Source organism: Paralichthys olivaceus, chromosome 13 (genome assembly GCF_024713975.1).
Source record: "Paralichthys olivaceus isolate ysfri-2021 chromosome 13, ASM2471397v2, whole genome shotgun sequence".
Lineage (NCBI taxonomy): Eukaryota > Metazoa > Chordata > Actinopteri > Pleuronectiformes > Paralichthyidae > Paralichthys > Paralichthys olivaceus.
In genome coordinates this window covers 7,731,252-7,754,176 of record NC_091105.1, presented here as the reverse complement: position 1 = coordinate 7,754,176, position 22,925 = coordinate 7,731,252, and the positions used below count along the sequence as shown (strand labels likewise).

General features: G+C 44.2%; 1 protein-coding gene across 2 annotated transcripts in view; it reads left to right on the top strand.

The window, feature by feature from the left end:
* cicb (capicua transcriptional repressor b) overlaps positions 1–22,925 on the top strand; it is a 34,946-nt gene continuing 12,021 nt past the window's right edge. For both annotated transcript variants that reach the window (XM_069537782.1, XM_069537781.1), the window contains exons 1-4: positions 1–231; positions 6,370–10,342; positions 22,323–22,472; positions 22,624–22,798. In XM_069537782.1, the coding sequence (XP_069393883.1) occupies positions 6,493–10,342; positions 22,323–22,472; positions 22,624–22,798 (4,175 nt within the window). In that variant the 5' untranslated portion in view covers positions 1–231; positions 6,370–6,492. The remainder of the gene's footprint in view (positions 232–6,369; positions 10,343–22,322; positions 22,473–22,623; positions 22,799–22,925) is intronic.

The following is a 22,925-nucleotide window of genomic DNA, read 5'->3' as shown; positions in this document are numbered from 1 at the left end:
TTTTGTGACTGTAGTGGGAAAAAGAAGAGCGATAGTTTTCTACAGCCGTGTTTGACTTTCTGCTGCGGGGGGAGAGACATGTTTTGCGGAGGAAAAGTGAAGAGTGAGGGCGCACCGCACGGACGTCAACGCCGACAGCCCGGGGATGTTACGGAGAGTTGTGCGAGCCTCCTCGGCGGCAGAATGAGAGTGTAAATCCTCCCGTGGAGAAAGGAGACGCTCTTGTTTCGGGTGAGTTGAAACTTAAAGTTAGCAGAGGAGCTATTTCCAACGTTAGCACGAGACCAGGACGAGCTGCCAACTGTCGTTTCGCTTGGTTCCGACACCGTCCGAAGAAGCGGAGCGACGCGGCCGAGGAGCCGAGGAAGAACCGAGGGAGAGAGAGGGGAGGGGTGCGGAGGTAACAACCGCAAAACTTTCCCAAATGTTTCCCCGCAGTCTCCGCACGCGACGGAGGAACGTTTCGTCCTGAAATCACCAACACGCAGTTACTGTTGAGCACTTTTTCCTTCGCCGTGGAGTTTTTTTTTTTTACGCTAGCGTAGTAAAAACGAGGAAAACTATCGACCCATTTGCAGCATCGCAGCTTCAACATGTTTACGAACAAGCTACGCAAGGTTAGTTTGTGTTTATAAAAGGAAAATGGAGGAAAACATCAGGACAGCTTGTTTCCTTGTGGTGTGGCGGACGGTGTCATTATGTGGGGACTAGTACTCTGCTACCGTTGCGTACTACGACTACTACAACCACCACTACTACTACTAACGTTACTGAGCTGCTTACTAGAGCGAATCCCTGAATATCCTTCTGCTTTTCCCCCAAGTTTAAAAAAAAAATCCTACAGGCGGAGTGTCACCGTTCAGCCTCGGTCATAGAAGCTTCTCCGGACTCCTGTGGATGTTTGAATGCCAAACATCGCTGAATGAAAAAAAATAGGCCCGTGTAGTGGAAGTGGAAGATGATAAAAACGTCACTTGGTTGTTTTTGTTTGTTACCGTGCAGAGGAGCAGACCGGCTGTTCGCCTCCAGTCATAATACTCCTCTGACATTGTGCAGCGCCTCTCGTAGTACTCGCACAGATCGGCGCAGAGGAGCCGGGGATGCATTCGGTGTTTTCTCGGCTGTTCCCATCACCAACACACCAACACACACACACCAACACACACACACACTTTTCTGCACTGCAATCAGTGACATCTCTGACTGGGCAGTTTGAAAACACTCCTGTCATACCTCTCCTTGTGTGCATTTTTAAGTGAATGCTTCTTTTTGTGACATCTGGAAATTGTCTCCCAGCTGTCATGCAGATTTGCCTCCTGTCCTCGTTTGTTGCACTTGTTTACGCAGAGGACAAACCCCTGGTGTTGGAGGCATCTTTGCATAGCTTGTTGGCCATTGATGTGGCATTGGCAGTTCTGCCATTTGGTCCCAAACAGGAGCAGCCACCTCTGATCTATGCCCCAGCCTCCTGATCAATATGGGCCAGAATGCACAATTCCTGGCCACAATGTTTTTCTTTTTATTGATATAATAATATTCCATCCACTAAGCAGCTGCCAGTATTCATACCAACTCACAATGGCTGCTCTTCATAAAAGTGCGCACACTCTTCATTGCTCAGACATACACACTTCAGCTCGCCCTCTTGCTGCACCTAAAATACCCTAACAAAATATTTTCCTTCACTTGTGTTACGTTGCCTGTACGATCATCATATCTCACTCACAAGAACACAAATCAAAGAGTGTACGTGTGTAATAGAGAGCATGTTCTGTTTTTTATTTTTTAGCTGTTTCATGTATGAGCATGCTCCCTGGTGACCCAGTTAAGGGCAAAGCTGCCCTGCCATGCTGGAGTGTACGAGGGCCACAGCAGACTTCACTATCACTGCCGTACTACTGTCTGTCTACCCCTGTTGTGCCATCGCACGTTCTTCTCCCTCCATCCCTGTCCTCATCACTGCAGCCCTGCGCCCATACAGACACCCATAAAATGCTTTTAGGAGAGGGATGAGCTGCAGTGTGCCTGGTAACTACGTACACACTCACATTGACATTTGGGCAAATGCAGTGTAGAGCAATGTACGACCTAAAGACAGTCGTATACACTCATATACCTTGTGCACTATTGGCAGCTCAAATACCTCCACGTCTCCCCCACACACACTCACACGCATCCTGTGCCATGTTGCGGTGGGGCATAGGCCAAATTGTCTACGACTGACTGAATAAACTGGCATCAAGGTGGAGGATTAGACAGGTTGTACAGCCCAGTAATAAAATACTGTACAACTTGTTGTAATGTTGACGTTGAGATGAGATTTCCTCATGAATGACCGTTTTGTGCTCATGTATGTGTGGGTGGGTTTTTGGCACATACGTGCACCCTTGCTAAGAAATCAACAGCAAGATGCATTTTGCATGAAAATTATATTTTTGAATCCAAAATACAGGAATGATAAAAGTAATTTTTATGCTTCTTTTTGCACTGATGCAAAACTAATACTGGTCACAGTAGCTTGTGCGTATGTGTGGAGAAGTGTTTGTGGCACAATGACTGTGTGCGTGTGTGTGTGTGTGAGTGTGTTTTAACAGTGTATGCATGAATACACTGTAAATTCCGACTCGTGCCTTTAGTGTGTGTGTAAAGTTTGATGTTGCTATGCTGTGGTGAAGGGACACATTGTGTGCTGCTGTGTGTTTATTGGGCGAAATGGCATCTTTTTGCTTTTTTAAGGAGGAGTACAGTCCAAACACCATGGAGACGTTAGCCGTCGATTTTCTGTCTCTTCAGGATTTACTGTAGCTTTTGACCAGAAAAGCAAATGTCTGGTTCTTAACAAACACTTATGCTCAAATGTATAGACGTCTGAATTACCAAAATTATGACTGTGTTCCTCTCTGCTTTGGATTCACCCCAGAGCAAAATAATAATTTTCAACAACTTTTTTACCCATTTTTGATTAACATGATTTATACCAGCTCTCGACATCCTGGATTGCGGCTAACAATATACTGAGAGTCATAGGTCTGCAGTTAAATTCATATTACAGCTATTTTGTTGAGCACACACTGTAATGCTTGTGATATTTTTATGGAAAAAGTACGGACTCACATTAGGACTAATATGTGCAATGATAAAATCCTATGCCATTTATTATATGACAGCACTGACAGCACAATTATAGATGCTTCATGCATGAATTCATATACTTATCCCTGTAATTTAGTTGAACATATCTTGGTATTAGTATGATTATTGCTTGTCCATATAACATGTTTCTAGGGACTCACAAATGAGCACATGTGGTTCAGTAATTAAATTGTTTTTAAACCATTGAATTTATTTGACGAATAGATTTGTTTAATTTGGTTATAAATCTCCACTCAGTTCTGAGAATAAAGGCAGGTCAGTGTCTAATCCTGAGCCTCCTCTGTTATCTGCATGTGGTTCACAGTGTGTTGTGCTGTTCCGTTCATTGAAAGTTACAGAACATGAATACACACATGCCTGCTGCCGCTGGCTTATCAGCCGAAGCCTAGAGCATTTTGGGAGGCTGTGAGCATGACCAATGCATTTTTCTTTGCTAAGATCAGATCCTCGCGAGTCATTCAGCCAACCAGTCAGTCGGCCAAGTGGCCCTGACTCCTTCCTGTCTTTCCCAGCGGCTCCACAGGACCAGCGATTCAAGCCGAGGCCTCGGTGTCTTCTCTAATGAAGGGGTACTCGGCCTGGTACTGAGTGCACATTCTTGGAGTCAGAGTTTTCTTTCTTTTTTGGCTTTGGCTGGAACAAATAATTTACACTTTTTCTGGAATCAGAGTGAGTACTGTAGGCTACTATATGTGGAGTTTAATTTTATTTATTTGCTCATTGGTTACCAAGCAATATTTGTTTCAAAATGTAGTTTGTTATTAGGATCAATGTAAAAAGTGTAGCTGATATTTTGGATTGATTTTGTGACTTGTTTCACAGTGAAGCCTTCAAAGGTCAAACTGCTTGGAAAAGATCAGAAAACATTTGCATTGTGTATTTGTATCTTTTATCCGCATAGATTTAGGATGAAGTAAATGGTCTTCAACAGCGGACTGTTAATGATAAATAAGCACAGCACAGATACCAAGAGGGCCTTGATACTGTTTGGTTTGTTTGTAAGCAAAGTTATGCAAAAACAAACTGAAGAGATTTTCATGAAATTAGGTGGAAGCATGGAACATGGGCCAAGAAAGAATCTATTCAATTTTGGAGTGGATCTGGAAAAAGGGGAGGATCCAGGAATTTTCTTTCACTTTCTTTAACATTGTGAGATTGGGTGTTTTTTCACATTTTCACCAGGGAACAATTTATGAAATAATTCATGAATCTTGATGAAAACAATCTGGCATAATTAGAGGACTGATTTCTATGAGTGTGTAAAATCTGGTGCAGCTTGATTGACTAAAATGAGACTGTTGGGCCTTGGTGGGGCCATGACTGCCATTCCAGTTTGTCAAATGTCTGAATCTGTAAGAAGCATCGCAGTTACAACACAGTGGGTAAACTCCAGATGTGAATCTACACACATGGTGTCAATGCAATGAAATTTAAAACATCAATATCACAGTAGGTATGGGTGTGGGCAGAATTTACAATAGATGAGATCAGAAAATGACTATTGTGCTTTGACCATCAGGAACAACAAACTACCGAAAATCAGGAGTGACGAAAATGATGATTCACTAATGAAAACAAAAGCCTGTTTGTGTGTTTATACAGTAATTTAGTTTGAGGTCAGAGGTCAAGATGGAAAGGCAGTCATGTGTGTGTGTGTGTGTGTGTGTGTGTGTGTGTGTGTGTGTGTGTGTGTGTGTGTGTGTGTGTGTGTGTGTGTGTGTGTGTGTGTGTGTGTGTGTGTGTGTGTGTGTGAGATGAACTTTTCCAGGGACTGCAGGCCAAGACCTGAGAGTATGTGTGTCGTATTAGTTTGAGTGTATTTTCTTGTCTGCATTGGTAGGAATGAAGGCATTTGCATGTGTTGGTGAGTTGCTGAGCTTAACCGCACACTTGTGCACATACACGTTTACAAGTGTGTGTGTACGTGTGTGTGATTGTATTTAGCCTGTAATCTTGCATCAGTGAGTGTGCCTGATTCCGTGCCAGCCTTTTAATTTCGCTCATTTTGGGCGTATTTTACCAAGGCAGATTATTCCAGTTATATTGTCTTTTCTTTTTTTCTTTTTTTTTCCATGAATGCGTGTGTTTGTGTGTGTGAGCGAGTGTGTGTCAGTGTGAGAAACAAAAACAAGAGACGGCTGGGAAAGACAGAGTGAGAGAGGGCCAGCGAGTGCTAGAATGACTGTGGAAATTCCCAGTGACTACACAAGAACAGCCTATTTGAACAAACAGCCAAACAGCCGCATACCCCTACCTCTCTCACCCTCTCCCTCTCTGTCTCACTCTCTTTTACACTTATGTTGGAGGCTGACCTCACCCGCACCACTGCCAGCCCTTCTCCTCCCAATGGAAGTCAAAATAAATGCCGTGTTGTTGCAAACCCACGTTGAACACGGAGTATCAGGGCTATTATGCATAGGAATGAGAAAGCTACCCTGACGCATGTCGAAGTAGCTGGAGGGAGTACAGTTGAGAGATCAGGCGACCTTAGTGTGTGTGTGTGTGTGTGTGTGTGTGTGTGTGTGTGTGTGTGTGTGTGTGTGTGTGTGTGTGTGTGTGTGTGTGTGTGTGTGTGTGTGTTACATAGAGAGACAAGGGGAAAGCATGTTTTTCTCTGTATGCATTTAAAGAGATGGAGGCCTCATTAAGGGCAGATTGAGACAAATTGTAGTGAGTGACCTTGAATCTCTTTTTCTATCAGTCTTTTTTCTTTCTTTCTATTTGTCTTTCTTTCTTTTTCCTTTTTTAAATTTCTATCTGTCTTTCTTTCTTGCTGTCTTTCTTTCCTTCTTAAACATCAGTCTCAGTTGATCAATATTTCATGATAACCAAAACATTAAGCTGCTGTTTATTCATATTTTTGGGAATTTTAATATTGATAAGAATACTGATTTTCTTCAAAGAATATGAATTATGTCTTTCTTTTTCATGAAGCAGTAGATTTAAAAAATGTTGCTGTCAGGTTTTAAAATGGTGGCCAACTATTGTTCAATTAATATTTAATTTTTTGAATATTTACAGACATGCACACTGTAGTGGACCGTGCAGGCAGACATGGCAGCATGAATGAGACCATATGTCATTTATTGAGCCAGTGTGATAGCCAGTGCAGAGATACACGCTTCTAGGTATGACGTCATTCTTGTTCTCAGCAATTTTTGATTATGAAGATAATAAATGACCACCTGTCTTCTGCGTCTCCCTCTTCATTTTCAGACTGCAGCACAGAGAACGGAAAAAGAGAGAGAGAGCCAAAACAAAATAAAAGGAGTGCCTTAGAAGTGGGGAAAAAGAGGAGCAACACACAATCTACTGCACTTTGTGAACAGTGAAGAAGAGATGAGACCAACGAAGAAGCACAGAGGACGATCCCCGCCGTTAACTCGGGGCAGAGGGGGGAGAAGGAGGGGAGGCTCTCAGCCCCTCCAAGAGAAAGACCCCAAAAGAGTTAAGAGGGAGACACTCGTCAAAACCGCACAGCACACGCCCAACACTCCCTCCGTACGCAAACAGAGTCTGCCCACAGCCATCAAGTCAAACCTAGAACCAGTCACAAACAGCAAGAGGGAGGAGTTGACTGAGCCGAGGAAACCTGTGGAATCAGCCGAGAAGGATGAAAAGAAAGCGGTAGAAAAGACAGAAAAAGACAAGATAGTGGGCACGAATAGCACCATGTCCACTGATACTTTAGCGTTTCCTACCTCTGCCCTAACGCCACTGTCCACAGCCACTTCCCCTCCGATCACTAACCACAGCCCTAGTTTAGGCTCCGTCTCGAGTAGGAAAACAGCTACATTTAAGGCTCGTGTTCCGAAGAAGAAATACACATATGAGCACTTTGCTAACAATGCAAATGCCCTGACTACCATTCCTACCTCCAGCCCTGCACTCATACACAACAGTTACTGCAATATCAACAGCAAAATTAATGATAATGTGAATATGCACAACAATAACTCCAAGAGTTGTAACAATATTAGTAATAATAGCATTAATAGGAGCATTAGTGTTGGTATCAATAGTTGTACTATCAGTAATTCTACAAGTAGTATTAACAACATGATAAGCAGTAATAGTAGTGCTGGGAGCCATAATACTTTTATTAATAGCAGTAATAATAGAAGTAATAATTGCTCAGGTAATCAGCCATCAGTGCTAACTGTGGATAGTAAAGCTACAGAAGAAAACCATTTTGTCCCCATGGAGGATAGGGCCCTCAGGACAGCAGATTCCCAGGAAAAAGAGCACCAAGCTGGTGAAAATGAGTCAGAGGGGGCCCCTAACTCAGTGCGCTCCTCGTCCACTGATACAGCCAGCGAGTACTCAGCTGATGTGGATGCGATGGAAGCAACAGGATCCGGCCCTCTTCAAAAAACCTCCCACATCCCAGCTCCTCGCCATAACTCACACCCTGAGGAGGCTGGCCTTACAGAGGGGCTGGCTGAGGCTCTGGCCAAAGGCATGAAGAACCAGAGAGTCCTGGCTCGTCAGATAAAGAGGGCCATGGAGAGTGGGGTGGGGGCTGCAATGGACAGAAGGCTCAAGGAGAGAGACTCATGCTCCCCGTCACCTTTGTTCAGGCCAGGGGTGGTGCGTCGGGTGAGTGGAGGTACTGTCGAAGTCCAGCTCCAAGGAGAGGAGACCTTTGTTAAATACCCTTTCCATGGTGGATCCATGATGATATCATCATCATTATCGGGGGCCGACACCACTGTGGACTTCATTTTGGATGCCCCACCGCCTGGCATGGCACCTGTGGCTGTCGGGACCCGAGTGTGTGTGCCCTTTGCTGGAGAGGATGGGGGTCCTCTCCTGTACAGACAAGGGATTGTCACTCAGGTGGACCCCCACCCCGGAGTCTCATTTCCTTACCAGGTGCTTCTGAGTGAGGACAGAGAAACTCTTGTTAATGATGGCGTGGCAGAGGAGAAAGAGAAAAGGAAAGCTGTGTGGGTGTCCCGACAGAGCCTGAGACTCCTCACCACTCCCTGGGAGGTCCCACATTTGGATGGTGGGAAAGTGAGGGAGAGAGAACTGGAGAGGGAAAGGGAAGAGAGGGAGCGGATGGAGGAGATGGAGGTAGAGAGGGAGGTGTGCCAGTTGAGTATTGGAATGGGGGTGTTGGGAGGGGGAGTAAGATTAGGCCATGGCTATGCGCATGAAGGGGTTGCAGGAGGGCATCCCTATGTAAACGTACATCCATCCCCCCACTCTTCCACTGTGACCTCTGGTGCAGGAGCCAGCACACCTCATGATTCTGGAGGTAACTCCTCCGACAGAGAGAGACAAAAACAGCCCAACACTCCAGAAGAAGATGTTGAGGTTTCTCATTTTAACATGGGTCTCACAGCTGGTCCCAAGCCACATGCTGGGACGTCTCAGCAGAGAAACATTATCTCCAAGTCCAGTGGCTACCCTCCCTCCTCCCCCCACCTGTCTGTTGTACGGGGTCTGGGACCCCCACACCTCTCCCCCCTCGCTGGTCCTCAGCCACCCCCTTCCCCTGCTCTCCTGGGGTCAGAAATGAACAACAGCACTCCAAACCTACCTCCATCCAAGACCACTCCCACCCAGACCCCTACTCCCACTACTGGTGGGGGGTCTTCCTCTACCTCCTCTCGCTCCAGGACTCCCCTCTCATTGGCACAGCAAAAATACAAGAAGGGCGATGTGGTGTGTACCCCAAATGGTATCCGTAAAAAGTTCAATGGTAAGCAGTGGAGAAGGCTGTGCTCCAGAGAGGGATGTATGAAAGAGTCTCAGCGTCGAGGATACTGCTCCAGACACTTATCCATGAGGACCAAAGAGATGGAGGCAGCAGGGGGAGAGAGGGGGGGAGGCAGCAGCTCAGGGACCATCACCCCCTCTGACCTGAGAGGCAGAGCCAGTAGTGAGTTTGAGTGGGATGACACATCAAGAGAAAGTAGTGAGACCAGTAGCAGAGGAGACTCCAGACCCCGTCTGGTCCTACCCTCCCTACTCCCCCATGAACTGTCCTCACGCTTTGATTTTGATGAGTGTGAGGCTGCCACCATGCTTGTATCGTTAGGGAGCTCCCGCTCTGGCACCCCTTCCTTTTCTCCCATCTCCAACCAGTCACCCTTCTCCCCTGCCCTCTCTCCCTCACCCTCCCCACTTTTTGGCTTCAGGCCGGCCAACTTCTCCCCGATTACCGCCTCCCCGGTTCTGCAACATCGGAGGCACAGGCAACCCAGCGGTACAGGGGCAGGAGGGGGAGGGGGCAGCAAAGCAGCAACTTCAGCTGGAGGAGCAGAAAGGGAGAGACACACTTCAGGCATCCAGCCTTCCTTCCACAGTAACCTGACGTTTACGGTCCCCATGAGCCCCAGCAAACGAAAGCCAGATGCACATCCTCCTCCGCCCGTTCCCTCACACCACCACGATTACACACCCAAGACAGAGTTTGACCAGGGGGACCTAAACTCTTTCAGGGTGTTGTCCCCCCAGACACCAGCTTCACATTCCCACACACACACACCCACCTTCTCCCGACCAAGGGGCGTGAGCACCCCCTCCTCTAGTAGGCCCTCCACTGCTGTCTCCCCTCCTCCTCTGTTGGTGTCTCCAACTCCTCCTTCTCCTCTCACTCCTGACGGGGGGCCTCGTCGCTTGGTCCCTGTATCCCAACAGGCCTTGCGGGACTCCCCTGTCATCGTAAGGAATCCTGAAGTCCCACTGGCAAAATTTACAGAATGTCCCATAGGAAGAGGAGGAGGAAGTGGAAACGAGGGAGGGACAGATCACACTTCATCTAAAGACATTAACCCAACACCCCTTACACCTCAGCCAATTTCTGGACTCCAGATCCCCGTCCCAATTAATGCTGCTACAGCCACAGTACCCAATGGCACCGTCCTTTTGCGAAGCCCAGCCCAAACTCTGGTGCTTGTGTCCCCAACACCTTCCTCGCTGCCCACCACTGACACCCCGACCACCCCCCTGCAGGCTCTGTCAGTTACTGTTAGCACAACAGCCACAGCTCCTGCTCCGAGTAGCACAGACAGCTCCGGGGAGCGAGAGGAAAACAGGGGGACGGTGTTTGGGGGTGAGGTCCAGCAGCCAGTTCCCTGTCACCCATCTCCCACTGCACTGCTGCCCTTGATCCTCCCAGCGCAAAGCCTTCACCCCATCCCACGAAAGGACATCATCATGGGACGTCCTGGCACAGGTGAGGATTGCTCCATATGGGTCTATTTATGTACATGATACCAGTGACTTTGAAGGAATGAGGTGACACTTGGAAATGTATGAATTGGACTGCGGTTATTTCAAGATTAGCACAAAACAGGACAATTCAATTGCATTATTAAATGTAAAAGTGGTTTGTTCTCCAATCACTAAACCAAAACAAAATAATGAAATAAAGCAAAAATCCAAAAAGGAAATTCACTTTTTCAATTAAAAAAAATATAGATTGTAATGGGTTATCATTCAGAGACAATATGTTGAAAATGTATAAAAAATTGAAGAATAACACAAAATGATTTGACACTCTGTATAGTATTGACACTCTCTGTATAGTATTCTTTGGACTTTTAATATAATCCAGCATGATATTTACAAATGTTAAAAGTAGTGCCACACTAAATAGTTCTATTGGTGTGGCATGGAATCACATGAAGTCACACTTTTTTCTCCTTTTCTGTGTATTAAATATCTTTTAGGTTATTTCTGCAGTTTAATTACATGTATTCCACAGAGTATATTCTCACTTTAATTAGAATAACTTTATATCTGCTATATTTTTGTTATCTCTTTGACTTGTAGTAGCAAGGTAGCATGGACAGAGGAAGGTAGCATGGACAGAGGAAACTCTGTGTAGAGGCCTTGATCTCGTAGCTTAATTTGCATTTGTTAAGGATATAATATAGACAATTATTTTCCTCAGACACTGAGAATCCACAGAGAAATGCAAAGATAGTGCAGCTACGTATTGACAGCAAATATCATTGGAGAGAGAGAAAAAAAATTATGTTCATTAAAGTGACTTTAGTTGAAGCTACTGCAAAAGGCATTAATAATAGAAAATGAGAAGGACAGAAATGTAGCTTTACAAGTTTTACAAATTTGTATTTTATACACACACACACACACACACACACACACACACACACACGCATAAACATGCCCAGATCGAGAAAGATCGAGAAAAATACAGAGAAGTTTTAATTTTAAATCAAGAATTTCCTTTTAATAGTAAATACAAAGTGATTTGTTTCACTCAAATTTTTTTTTAAATTATCAAATCAACCAACCAAACATTAATAAAATCTGTTGTATTTTATTCATCAAATAAAAAAATCGAATCAAACTTAACAATCAATCATTCATATTAAACTGCTGTATATTGTTTTTAAATGTTCTGTATAACTTGTCAATCAATCAATCTATCCAATTTTATTTGTATAGCCCATATTCACAAATCACAATTTGTCTCTGGCTTTAACAAAGTGGGACATTCTCTGCCCTTAACCCTCAACAAGAGTAAGGAAAAAAAAAAAAAAAAAACCTTTAACAGAACACTTGTCCAAGAACAAATAACACTCAAAGTGATAGAGGGTTAGATTCGTGTGTGTGTGTGTGTGTGTGTGTGTGTGTGTGTGTGTGTGTGTGTGTGTGTGTGTGTGTGTGTGTGTGTGTGTGTGTGTGTGTGTGTGTGTGTGTGTGTGTGTGTGTGTGTGTGTGTGTGTGTGAGAGTGAGAAAGAGTTGATGCCCAGTGAAAGAAGCGCATGTTAGCCAACATGCTGTTGTCCCATATGGCCTCCTCTAATCGTCTGTCCACCATCCTCATGTCCGCTTGTCAACTGAAAGCTAAAGCTCGTCACGTGACCCACATAAGCTCTGGACTGGGCTCCTGTGATTGACCATGTCAGGTCTGCTCTTATTGAAATCACTGCTGATGACAAAACTATCAGTAAATTCACGAGTCAGCTCACATTAAAGTGAGAATAAGCCCTGCCGTTCATGTCGGTAACTCAGAGGAAAGGGAGTTTGGTTTATCTGATGATTTGTGGAAGGGGAATTTTTTGTCATGAATCATACACTATTTAAGAGCCAAATTCTATTATTAGAAGGACTGAATTACCAAAGCATTAATTCATTCTTTGTTGGTTTGGATTTCATTTGGAAAGGAAAAGGGACACATGAGATGGATGCAAAAATATTATGGTGTATGTGTGTGTTTGCATCTTAGAGTGTGTTAGAGAGAGAGAAAGTGCAATAGGAGAAAATTTATGCATGGGCATGCATGCTTTTGTGTTTTGTATTTTCTATAGGGATTAGACTGTATGTTACGCAGGATTAGCTTTGTCGATGTCGGAGACTACCTCTTATATTCCCAGTTCTTATAGACATAAACTTTGTGGCTGAGTGGCAGCAATCAGTCCAAAACTACATAGACACGAAACATGGAATTATCATAGAAAGGAAAGGGAAGTTCAATAAGAGAAAAAGAACACAAAGGAGATGCTTGAAATTGGTGATACCAAAGAAGTTCCTTATAGACACCCTTATATCGCCTCTGGTGCTACGAGAGAAATGAACACTTAAAAACGAAAAGCCAAAGTGGGAATGTAATGTGTGGGCTAGATTTACAATATGAAGGCCAAGCATGGACTGTTTCCACCAAGTTGTGTTTATTTTTGTGTGATAAAGAGATAGAAAAAAAATTGGGATCAGAATTTAGGCAGGATGATTAAAAAAAAGACAGAATAAGAATGGAAAAAGGAAAATTCAAAAGCAGGTTTTGTGTGAATTTCTTAAATGTATCTCTTGAAAAACTCTGACCGACATTTGTGACTTCCTGACCTCAGCATGGTTAAAGACACTACAGGTGTTGGTAGGAAAAATAAAGATATATTGAAACAAGCTGTGAGCAGCACTCTTGGCCAGTATAGGTGGGTTGATTTAAAATGTGTGTCTTAGCTATATATTGTGTTAGTGTATTATGTGGGTGTGTGAAGTATTTGTTTCTCAAGCTCCTGTATGGGAATATATTGTACTATCATGTGTCCGGGTGTGAGAGACAAAATTCATAATCAGCTGAAAATCAGGGCCCACTTTTCACTTTGTAATACATAATATGAACATATAATATTAGTAATATTCACCAGCTCTCAGTGTGTTTGTACTTTGGACTTTCATGAGTGTGACAGAGAAGTGGACAAGAAAGGGAGTGCTGTCGTTTTGAGTGTACGGTCCCTCCTCAGACCCCCCCCCCCCCCCCCCCCCCCCTTTTTTTGCAGCTGAAAAGACGCTGAATGAATGAATGAATAGCATCTTTTTGTGTGAGAGCATGCACACTTGCCTGTGCACATTTATTCTGAAGATCTTTGAGTTAGGAGCACATGTGGGTGTTTTCTGTGCTGGTAGGAAAAGCATGTGTGTGTGAGATCTTGCATATGGACGTAGGAGAGTGTGAAATACAAGGGAAAGTAAGAAACAGTGTGTGTGTGTGGGTGTGCATGTGTGCAATCACACATTTGCTATGTTTGTGATTTGTAAGTTTGTGTGGGTGTTGGTGTTTTCTTGTCAGCTTTTGAGAAATGAACACACGGTTTAACTGAAAAGATTTAAAGGTGAATTGCTGTTGTTAAAATGACTTTAAATATTTGCATCTGAATATTTTATTCTAAAATTATAGTTCAATACATTTTATTCTCCCTGGTCAGTGGGAATAAAGTTGAAATATTGTTGATGCTTCTTGGTAAATATGTGCATCTTTGTAATAAATTTAAATAAAATATTTAGTGTACACATTCATTATCAGTTTAAATTTGATCATGTTTATGCCAAAAGCATTTGATGGGGGTGGAAACACAAAAAGATTTCACTCAATCTCAGAATTATTTTACCAGCTCTTGTGATGACACATTGCACCTTTTCAAAGATCTCTGTGAAATATCAGGCTTTAAAATGTAATAATTATTTTTAAACTGAGAAATTAGACACCTTATAGATCATATAGTAACTTGCTGATTGAAAGAAAATAGAGACTGTATTATGTGGAACAGGTTAAATCAAATTTCATAAAGTTCAGGTAAATGTAGTTGATGAGTTCCTCTGCTCTTGTTACACAGTATAATTCAACACATACACACTAATATGCGGTTTTCTTTTTCATTTATTCAATTAGAAAAAACATTCCCCCTGGCTCAGTTCAGTGCCGCAGCTGACAGCCGCACACTTTACAGACAGACCTGCATATATGTGCTCTTTCTGCATGTGCTTCCCCACCTGAGATGTGCTGATGGGAAAGTAAATGAAACATCTTTTTTTAATCTCTCACTGCAACTTCATTAAAATAAAACTGTTGAAGAGATCATGTGGCAACATGGTGAAGGATAAGACTGTTTTCATGTTGTCACGTGTATGTTGCATGCAGTGTGCATGTGTGCGTGTGTGCGTGCGTGCGTGTGCGTGTGTGAGTGTGAGAGAGAGAGACGGAGTAACCAAGCGTCAATCATTGACTACCGGATATGATGTGTGAGCACCAAACGTCTGTTGCCATGGCAACACAGCAAACATCACACCGGTGGAGCCTGTATGTATCATAGAATATTCACAAATAGAAATGGCAACCCCCCCTGTGTGTGTGTATGTGTCTGTGCTTGCATGCTTGTGTGCGTGCGTGCGTGCGTGTTTTCACCCCGACACACCACTGGTAGCTCTTTCTTATTCCAACCTGGGTGTTTCACTCATCGTTACTTTATAATCTGGGGATTTCCTCTGAATTATTTACACAGCAAGTGTTTTCAGGTCAAATATCAATTACACATATTTATGGCCATTTCCACACTGTCATTTTGTGACTCCCATCACAAGCATTTTTTAAGAACATATTTTCCTTTTTACAGTAAGATAAGACTCTTCATTGTCATCACTCTGGCTCTGAAGTTAGTGAGGAAAGTGCATACTGTGTCCTTTTCATAGAGAGGACTCTGATGACTTTGTCGTTGTGAAAGTCCTTAATGAATCCTGTGTATTTGTTTGACTGGTTTCAGTAGAAACTTGTGCGTTCTCTGTTTGAGTATATAGTGATACACGCTCAGCATCTCGTTCTGTTCTGCAGGATCATGCCCGTGAGCACGAGATTATTTTTTGAACAGAGCATCTAATCTTACACGTATATCATCAGAAATTAATATGCCATTTTTTTCCACCTTCAGTCAACATTCAAAGACAGAATATGTCTCAATAAATCTCTTATGTTGATGCTGCACAGTTAGAAATGATTGAAAGCAAAGTTGCAAATTTAGCCATTGCATAAGATTAAGTTTGATCAATTCTTTTTCTCTGTCGCTCACCCACACAGACATGCAGTTTTTGCAACACTGAGTAAACATGTCACACTCTCTTAAGTACACGTGAATACACTTTTGTTTCGCACTTGAATACGTTTTTTTGCTCCCCGCTTTTTCGTCTGCCTCCATCTCCTTTTTGAAATTTTCTTTCTAAAACATTATGACAGATTTGTTTTAACCCTTCGCTCCATCGCATTGCAGTGGCTTTGCTTCCCCTCCTCTCTTCATCCTGGTCTACCCGGATACGGATACCCGGGAATAACATCCCCACTCCCTCCCGCCCCTGCTTTACGTAATGCTTAAAGCGCTGCATATCCTCCCTGGCCATGGCAACAACCACATCTGGATCACACAGCCATCTAGACTGGCACCGAAGCGCACGTGAAGCCCTCAAGACTTACCACAAAAGTCATGTGCAACAATAATCCTGTTTCCTATTGGGCAGAGCGTACTTTAGGGAGATTCTCAAAATGCACTGGTGCAGTGGGACTCCTTAGTCTTTAGGAGGCTCCAAGACTTTGACTGCATGTATGTGAAGTTAGAACAAGATTGAGCTTCTTCTGAGTCACCGTCGACACACATTCATTGTTCTGAAGATCACAGTTGTCACGTATTCCTCACATACCAAAGTTTGGAGTGAATTATGCCTAGGAATTTATTTTTCTCTCCTTCATCCCACTCTCCTTTACTTTCTCTTCATCTCTAGTCCCTTAGTTTTTGCACTGGTTTACTGGAGCTGCCTGTTTCTCAGCCATTTATCTGCAGAGTAGTAGTGCCCCCAGATGGCCAAACATATGCATTACAAGTTCCTCCACAGTGGGTGGAGGGATGTGGATCTTTATACACTAATCTCTTAAGTTTGTGTTTGATGTATTCTGCTGGATGGTAATTATTCACTGCTGGGAAGAGAGAGTTAATGAATCTGCTCACGAATCCACAGATTTTAAACTGTGTTTTGCATCAGGGCGATGACTGATACCCATTAACTGCTGTTTCATTCCTAGTACTCAGTAATCACGATGTATTTTTTTGCAACATTGAACGAATTAAAAAGAACCAGTTTAATTCAACTGAAGATGAATGCATAATAAGTCCCACAAAGTGCTTCCTCTGGGTGTCAAGCTGTGTAAAAATGATTGGTTAAGCTTAAAGATAGTGATGGTCAGTGGCAGACTGGTGACCATGAGCGACACAGGGACCTGTGCCCAACACAGCTGTTGCTATGGTAACGGCAAAGGAACTGTGGATCGAGTTATAATTGGACGGAGCAAATGGTGGGTTGTGGGAGGGAGAGACACGGAGCACAGGGGTGGAAGATGAATTACGGGATGAGAGAGATCGGATATGAGTGTGAGTGAAGGCGGTGCTCTGCTCTGCATTGTGCTGGCATAGGTAACAGAGGAGTAGGAGAAGAAAAAGTTTCTTGAGTGAGGTCACGTGGCATTGGACAGATTTAATTGGGAGGTAGAGACGTGCATACATACGCACATTAAAAGCATGTAACCTGTAAGAGGAGGCAGCCAATGAAAGCTGCTGAACACCTACACAGATACTGCACTGCCAGCAAGGCAGCAGGGAGAGATAGTTAAGCTCAGCTAGGGGAGGGATGTCTTTTTTACTGTTTTTTTTTCACACATTTTCTCTTACTCTTGGCAGTTTTCACCACTCATCTCTATTTTATCTGACTAAGCGCTATAAATCTGTGGTTTCCCACCATCATCCTGACCTACCTCCTCTGCAACATTACATGCATGAAGTCGACAATCTGACAGATGCTCTTATCTCAACTGTACATTCTTTTACACTGAAATAGCTGATGTGTGGCAATTCACATTGCATCTAAAGCACGGTGGCCCTGAAGTGCAAATGAGGAAACACAACAGAAAATAAAAACAACACCATGGCAAAAAAGCCAGTACAACAACAAATCTTAAAACATGTGCACAGTACGTCCATCCAATCAGTGAAGAGCCTTGTCAATACTCACCTTTTCCATTGTGTTGATGTGTTCAGGTCCACCATACTGAACTGACAATAAGCATTTTACACAAACAAGGTATTTTGTTTGCAATCAATCAATCAAGAATTTGGGTGTAGTCAAACAGCTAAATGGAAAGCTCATTACTCTGCTCTGAATAATTGGTCAGAAGTAGTTCATTACTAAGGGGTTGTAATGTTTATCTATGGTTGAAACCACTGAGCAGCCGCAGTAATCCCTCATCTCCACCCCTGCCCTCTTTTAACCTCTTTTCCTCTCTGCCAAGCTGTTCAGCTCCCTCCCCTCAACAAGCTGTTTGCTGGATTGACTTGTTGAGAGCTCAGTGCAGTTGCCTTAATCTCTTACTCTCTCTCTCTCTCCTTGTCACTAATGTCTAAGAGTTTAACCCTTTCCTAAAAACCCTCTGGTTTTAAAACAGGAACAAAGAGTCACACCATATTTTGACATTACCCAAGTTGCTTCACTAATGCCAGTGGACTGAGAAAAGGCATGTGAGAGTTAAATGGCGTATTGAGGTGGAGTTCAGGCACATACCAAAGAAATCTTTTTGTTTGAGATGTCAGATCACTTCTTTATTGACTCACTTGTAATGTGCGTGTATGATTTCACTGATCTAAATTTAAAAGTGTTCTTTTAAGGTTTTGTAATCTCGGAATGAATGGGTTAACTTTTTTACTACTGGCTTGTAGTAGTAATTAAGTCAGAGAGTATTGTGTTTGTCTCATGACTTTGGGTGAGAACGTCTTCTTGACTCTTACAGCATGAGGAGAAACCACATCATATGTGCAAGTCCTCCCTCTTTCAGTCTTTGTTGTGTTATACTTACGCAACATAAGTATCTTTAAATGTTTTCCCTTTGTCTCTCCCTCTGTCCCCCCCATCTCTGGCCCCCCGCACCCTTCCTCCCTTTAAGAGAAGTTCTGTTTTCACAAGTTGCTTTCTCTCCACCCGTCCACCCACCCACCCACCTACCTACCCTCCTCCATACATCCCTCCCTCCCTGCTGGCCTGCCTCTTCTGCTGAAAATGACTCTGTCTATTTTTACCCTCTCTCTCCACTCTTTGCCTGTTCCACCCATTTCCCTCTCTTTTCTGACTACCCCTACTCTCCTGTTGTGAACTTCTCTTCTGTTCTGCCTCTCTCCCGCTCTCCTCTCCACACCCGTGTTGCATCAGAACATTTGAACTTCTGTCTGAAGGAGGCATTTGCATGACGGAGAGATGAAAAAAAAAAAGTTGTGGATTGAATGGTCTTTTTGTGGTGGTAAAATTAGATCACTTTGCCTCCTTACTGTCAGCATCGCTCCCTGAAGGCAAATATATAACGCATTACCAGAGAAAAGGTTTATAATCCCTCTCAGAAGTGGAAATATTGCTGATATATAATCCAGCTAATGTTTGCTTTTGCTTGGAACGACTTTGTAAAAACACTCACGTAGCAGACAGGATGACACTGCAGACTCTTATGGGTTTAATGGGTGTGGATGTGCGCTGTCATCTTGACCTCAGGGCCTCATCAACATCCAGACTGCACAGACACCAAAAGCAGCGTGGCAGGGAAACTGCAGGTAGCTCACTAGCGCCACTCCGCATCGGATGGTCTTTGCGGGTATTGAACATTGAGCATTTGTAAGGGGGAGGGATTTTGTCTGACTTCTGTTAAGCCATTGGTTGGCCTACATCTGAGTGTCTGTTTTCCATTGGTCCTTTCAATGTGTCATTCAAGGTTTACTACGAGCCGTGCACCTATGGCATAAAACCGGGGTGGGATTAAGTAGAAGAAACACGAAAATACACACTTTTCAGGTGGTACTTTAACGCCAACTTGTGTTTTTTCGTGTATTCGCGGTGAAGTCACGTGTTGTCTGTATCGATCAGCTGTTCTATTTGCGAGAACTTCAGTTTTTTGAGTTGACAGGAGGAGCTGCTCGCGCCGCCCCCGATGAACATTTGCATATGACTGGCATTCCAGTGCACACGCCGACCAATGAGCGTCTGCGGCGGGTTCGTGACGGGAGGCGGCGCTGGCCAATCGTCGAGCCGCAGGCGCGGAGGGAGGGCGGGACGAGGCTGGGCGAGGTTGACAGGACGAGGAGGAGGAGGAGGGGGGGGCGCAGAGTAGAGGGGGAAGGGGGGTGGGGGGCGGCAGCAGCAGCCCAGTTTACAACAAGAGGAAGAGGGAGGGAAAGAGAAAGAAAAGGGCCGAGGCTCAGCGAGGGACCACCGGGCCAAAACACCGGAGTACACTTGGTAGCGGGAGTTGTGGAGATGCGCTGCGAGGACTTTTTAGGACCCAAACAACGCGCGTAACTCCGGGTGTGACACCGCGGCTGGACGGTGTGAGCGCGCCGATGTATTCCGCACCGAGTGGCGGCTAGCTAACCCGCTGCTGCGGACCTCACCGACGGATTTAACCCTCCTACCCCCGCGTCGGGTGCTGTGTTCGGGCATCTTCTTCACCCAGTCCACCTCCTCACGAGCTTGACCGAGGAGGAGGAGGAGAAAAGCGAACTGCGATCCATCCCCATTTTCTCCTCCACCGCCGATCGGAGCTACGAGTCCTCCGCACCGTGCTCGCGTTCATCGGCGCCGCGCTGTAGTCTCGTCTCGGTCGCTAGCTAAACGTCAGGTTGGTGGTCAGATCGGCCAGGTAGGAAAAGGGAGCTGGTGATTTTATTTTATTTTGTACCGAGATGAGCTAAAGCCCTTTAAGCTAGTAAGAGGGACGATAGCGTGTGTGTGTGTGTGTTTGCTCCCTCGATAAACAGGCTGGTGTATAAGCACTGGGTGATGGATGAATGCACCAGATTTACAGTCATCGACATCATGCGTATGCGTAGTAAACAGGGACAAACCTAAGTTGATCGATCTGCTTTAATTGGTGATTTTGCGTCTTGGCAGGTGCATGGTTCCAATTCCGCTTTCAGTAAAGGGAAAAACAAGTTAGCATTTGGTGTAATGCACTTGTCAAACAGTCCTGGTCGGATTATTTTGGCAGCCAGTGCGTGTGAATACGCTTTTGTAGTTGAGACATGAGAACAATTGCGTTTCTTTTGCGGATGGTGCACGACCAGGGGCGTTCCCGAGAGGTTGGTCCAATTTGGAGCGGTGCACTTGAGGCTCCGGTTGTAGCAAGATACGGTTAAATCAGACCCAATGTGCTTTATTGTGTGATTCAGCTTGTGTTAAAGTGGTCTCTTTCATAACCAACCAGTGTACACTGTAATGTAATAACCAGCCCCCCCTCCCCACCACGCCACCAAGTTAGATGCACCACTTTGGCTGTGATCGCCCCAATTTTGCTTGTTGCAGTGCGGTCCAGCCTGATCGATACGGTGCCGTCCTGCCGCTGCCCTTCAGCTGTTATCTCGGACGCTTCATGTGCTTCTCGATACCTGGCCAGCCCACCTGTCTGCAGCTCCCTTTTCACCACAGATCAAGGTTTGACATGGCCCGGGAACACTGCGCAGTTACCGGTCGCGTGTGTTAATCCAGGCCGTGGATGGGCTCGAGGCCTTGTTAACCCCCTCATTGCCATGCTGCTGTAGTAATGTAAACAAACAGGGAGAGAGGGCATCGGGGGTAATTAGACCAAAGGGAGGAGGAACATTGCCTTCGATCATAGTCATCTTTTCAGTGCGTCGCCTTAACATTTTCATTATTACAAATGAGATTTCTGTGTTATTGGGATCGTTTGTTGTACATTTTGTCCGGTGTCTGGTGTTTTGTAACGAGTGCGATGTAAGATTGCGGCATTCTGCCATACGGAGTCTACCTGACACACATTACATTTTTTATTCGCATTGGAATAAAGCAAGGACGCGTCTTTATGCCACATTTTAAAACCCTCATGGTGCATCGGGGTGATGCAGTAATAATCGTGAATGATGACTGCAACCTGTAGGGATGAGACGGATACAGAAACCACTGAGCACTTGTCTGTGGGTTTATATCAGCTCGAGGTTTTGGATTAAACATGTTGCCTTACCTGGATCCCTGTGTGTTGTAGAAGAAAGATTTTTTTAAAGGACATATCACTGCATCTTTTTTTTTTTGGAGAAACATCAAGGATTTCATTGCACCATGTTCTCATCAGAGAATCCTCAGTATCTCCGCCAAGGATTAAGCATGTTTGGTTAGTCCGTGTCCCTTACCTACACTGTCCTTTTTGTCAAAACTGTACTGTTTTTATTGTTTACTCATATCACAATGCAATCTCTGAGTGTTGAAGCAACTTATGGCTTTTGAGGACCTAAAGAGGATCGATATTATTGCTTGAAAGTTTTATATAATGGAAATAAAGATAATATAACTTAGACAGACCTCATTCATTTATGAGGTTTCAAAATGTACCATCTTCTGTTCTCTGTCCAGTTTGTTTTGAGAACAAAGAGTCCTTTGGTACATCTGCGGCTGTTGTTATTTAACCACTGAAGTAGATGGAGGTGTCCTACGGTGGTTGTGCTGAAATTATCAGTAGATCGCAAAAAAGCTGGTGATTTATTATATTTACTTTGTATATCTGATGTTACAGCCCCTGGTTGGTATAATCTATACTGCCTGGCTCTAGCCTATGTCTTAATTTTCATTTGTTTATTTGTGGTTCCATCAATTTGAGATAATAAAAGAATGCATGATAACACTTTTTTTAAATGTTTTAATTATTAGAGCTTGTAATTGGAGTAAATAATAATTTCTGCTGGAGTGATGCATTGTGGGCTCTGATTCTTTAAAAGAAATAGACCTGGTTCTCTTGAATGTGATATCTGAGCAGGGCAAGATATCATGAAGTTATAGACCTCAGATGTCAGTATTTAATAATAAATAATACTGTTTTCTTCTGCAGTGTGGACCAATGTAGAGCCCCGGTCAGTTCCAGTCTTCCCCTGGCATTCATTGGTCCCTTTCCTGGCGCCAACCCAATCAGATGCTCCTTCTCTGCCAGGGGAGGGCCAGCATCCAGTTAACCACCCCCAAGCAGCCAGTCTGAAGTCAGGTACTGAACATCTTTGCTGACCTACTGACAGTAGAACATGTCTTACCATCAGTTTTATGTAATCTTTCTGTTTTAATACTGTTTTTAAAATAAAATATATTGCTCACTATTCCCATAAACAAGTATGCGTCTCTTTGTTGTTTTTCCTCAGAATGTCAGGGGGTGGCAGCGCTGTCACAGGAGCCTGCAGAGGTACCTCCCACTGTCGAAAGAGGTCCCCCGTCCCGGCCCCCCCCCCCTTCTGATGAGCCGCCTCCAGAGAAGGAGAAAGGAGAGGCAGAGAGGGAGAGGCCTGACAGCGAGACAGAGAGTGATGTTGATGATCTGTTAGTGCATTTTATTGTAATATATTGTTTTTGTTTGAAAAGCTATGAGGTTACATGGACATATAAAGTCACTGCACATAGTGTTTTCAGTATATAAGAGCAGTTCCGTATTTGTCCAAAGCAGCCA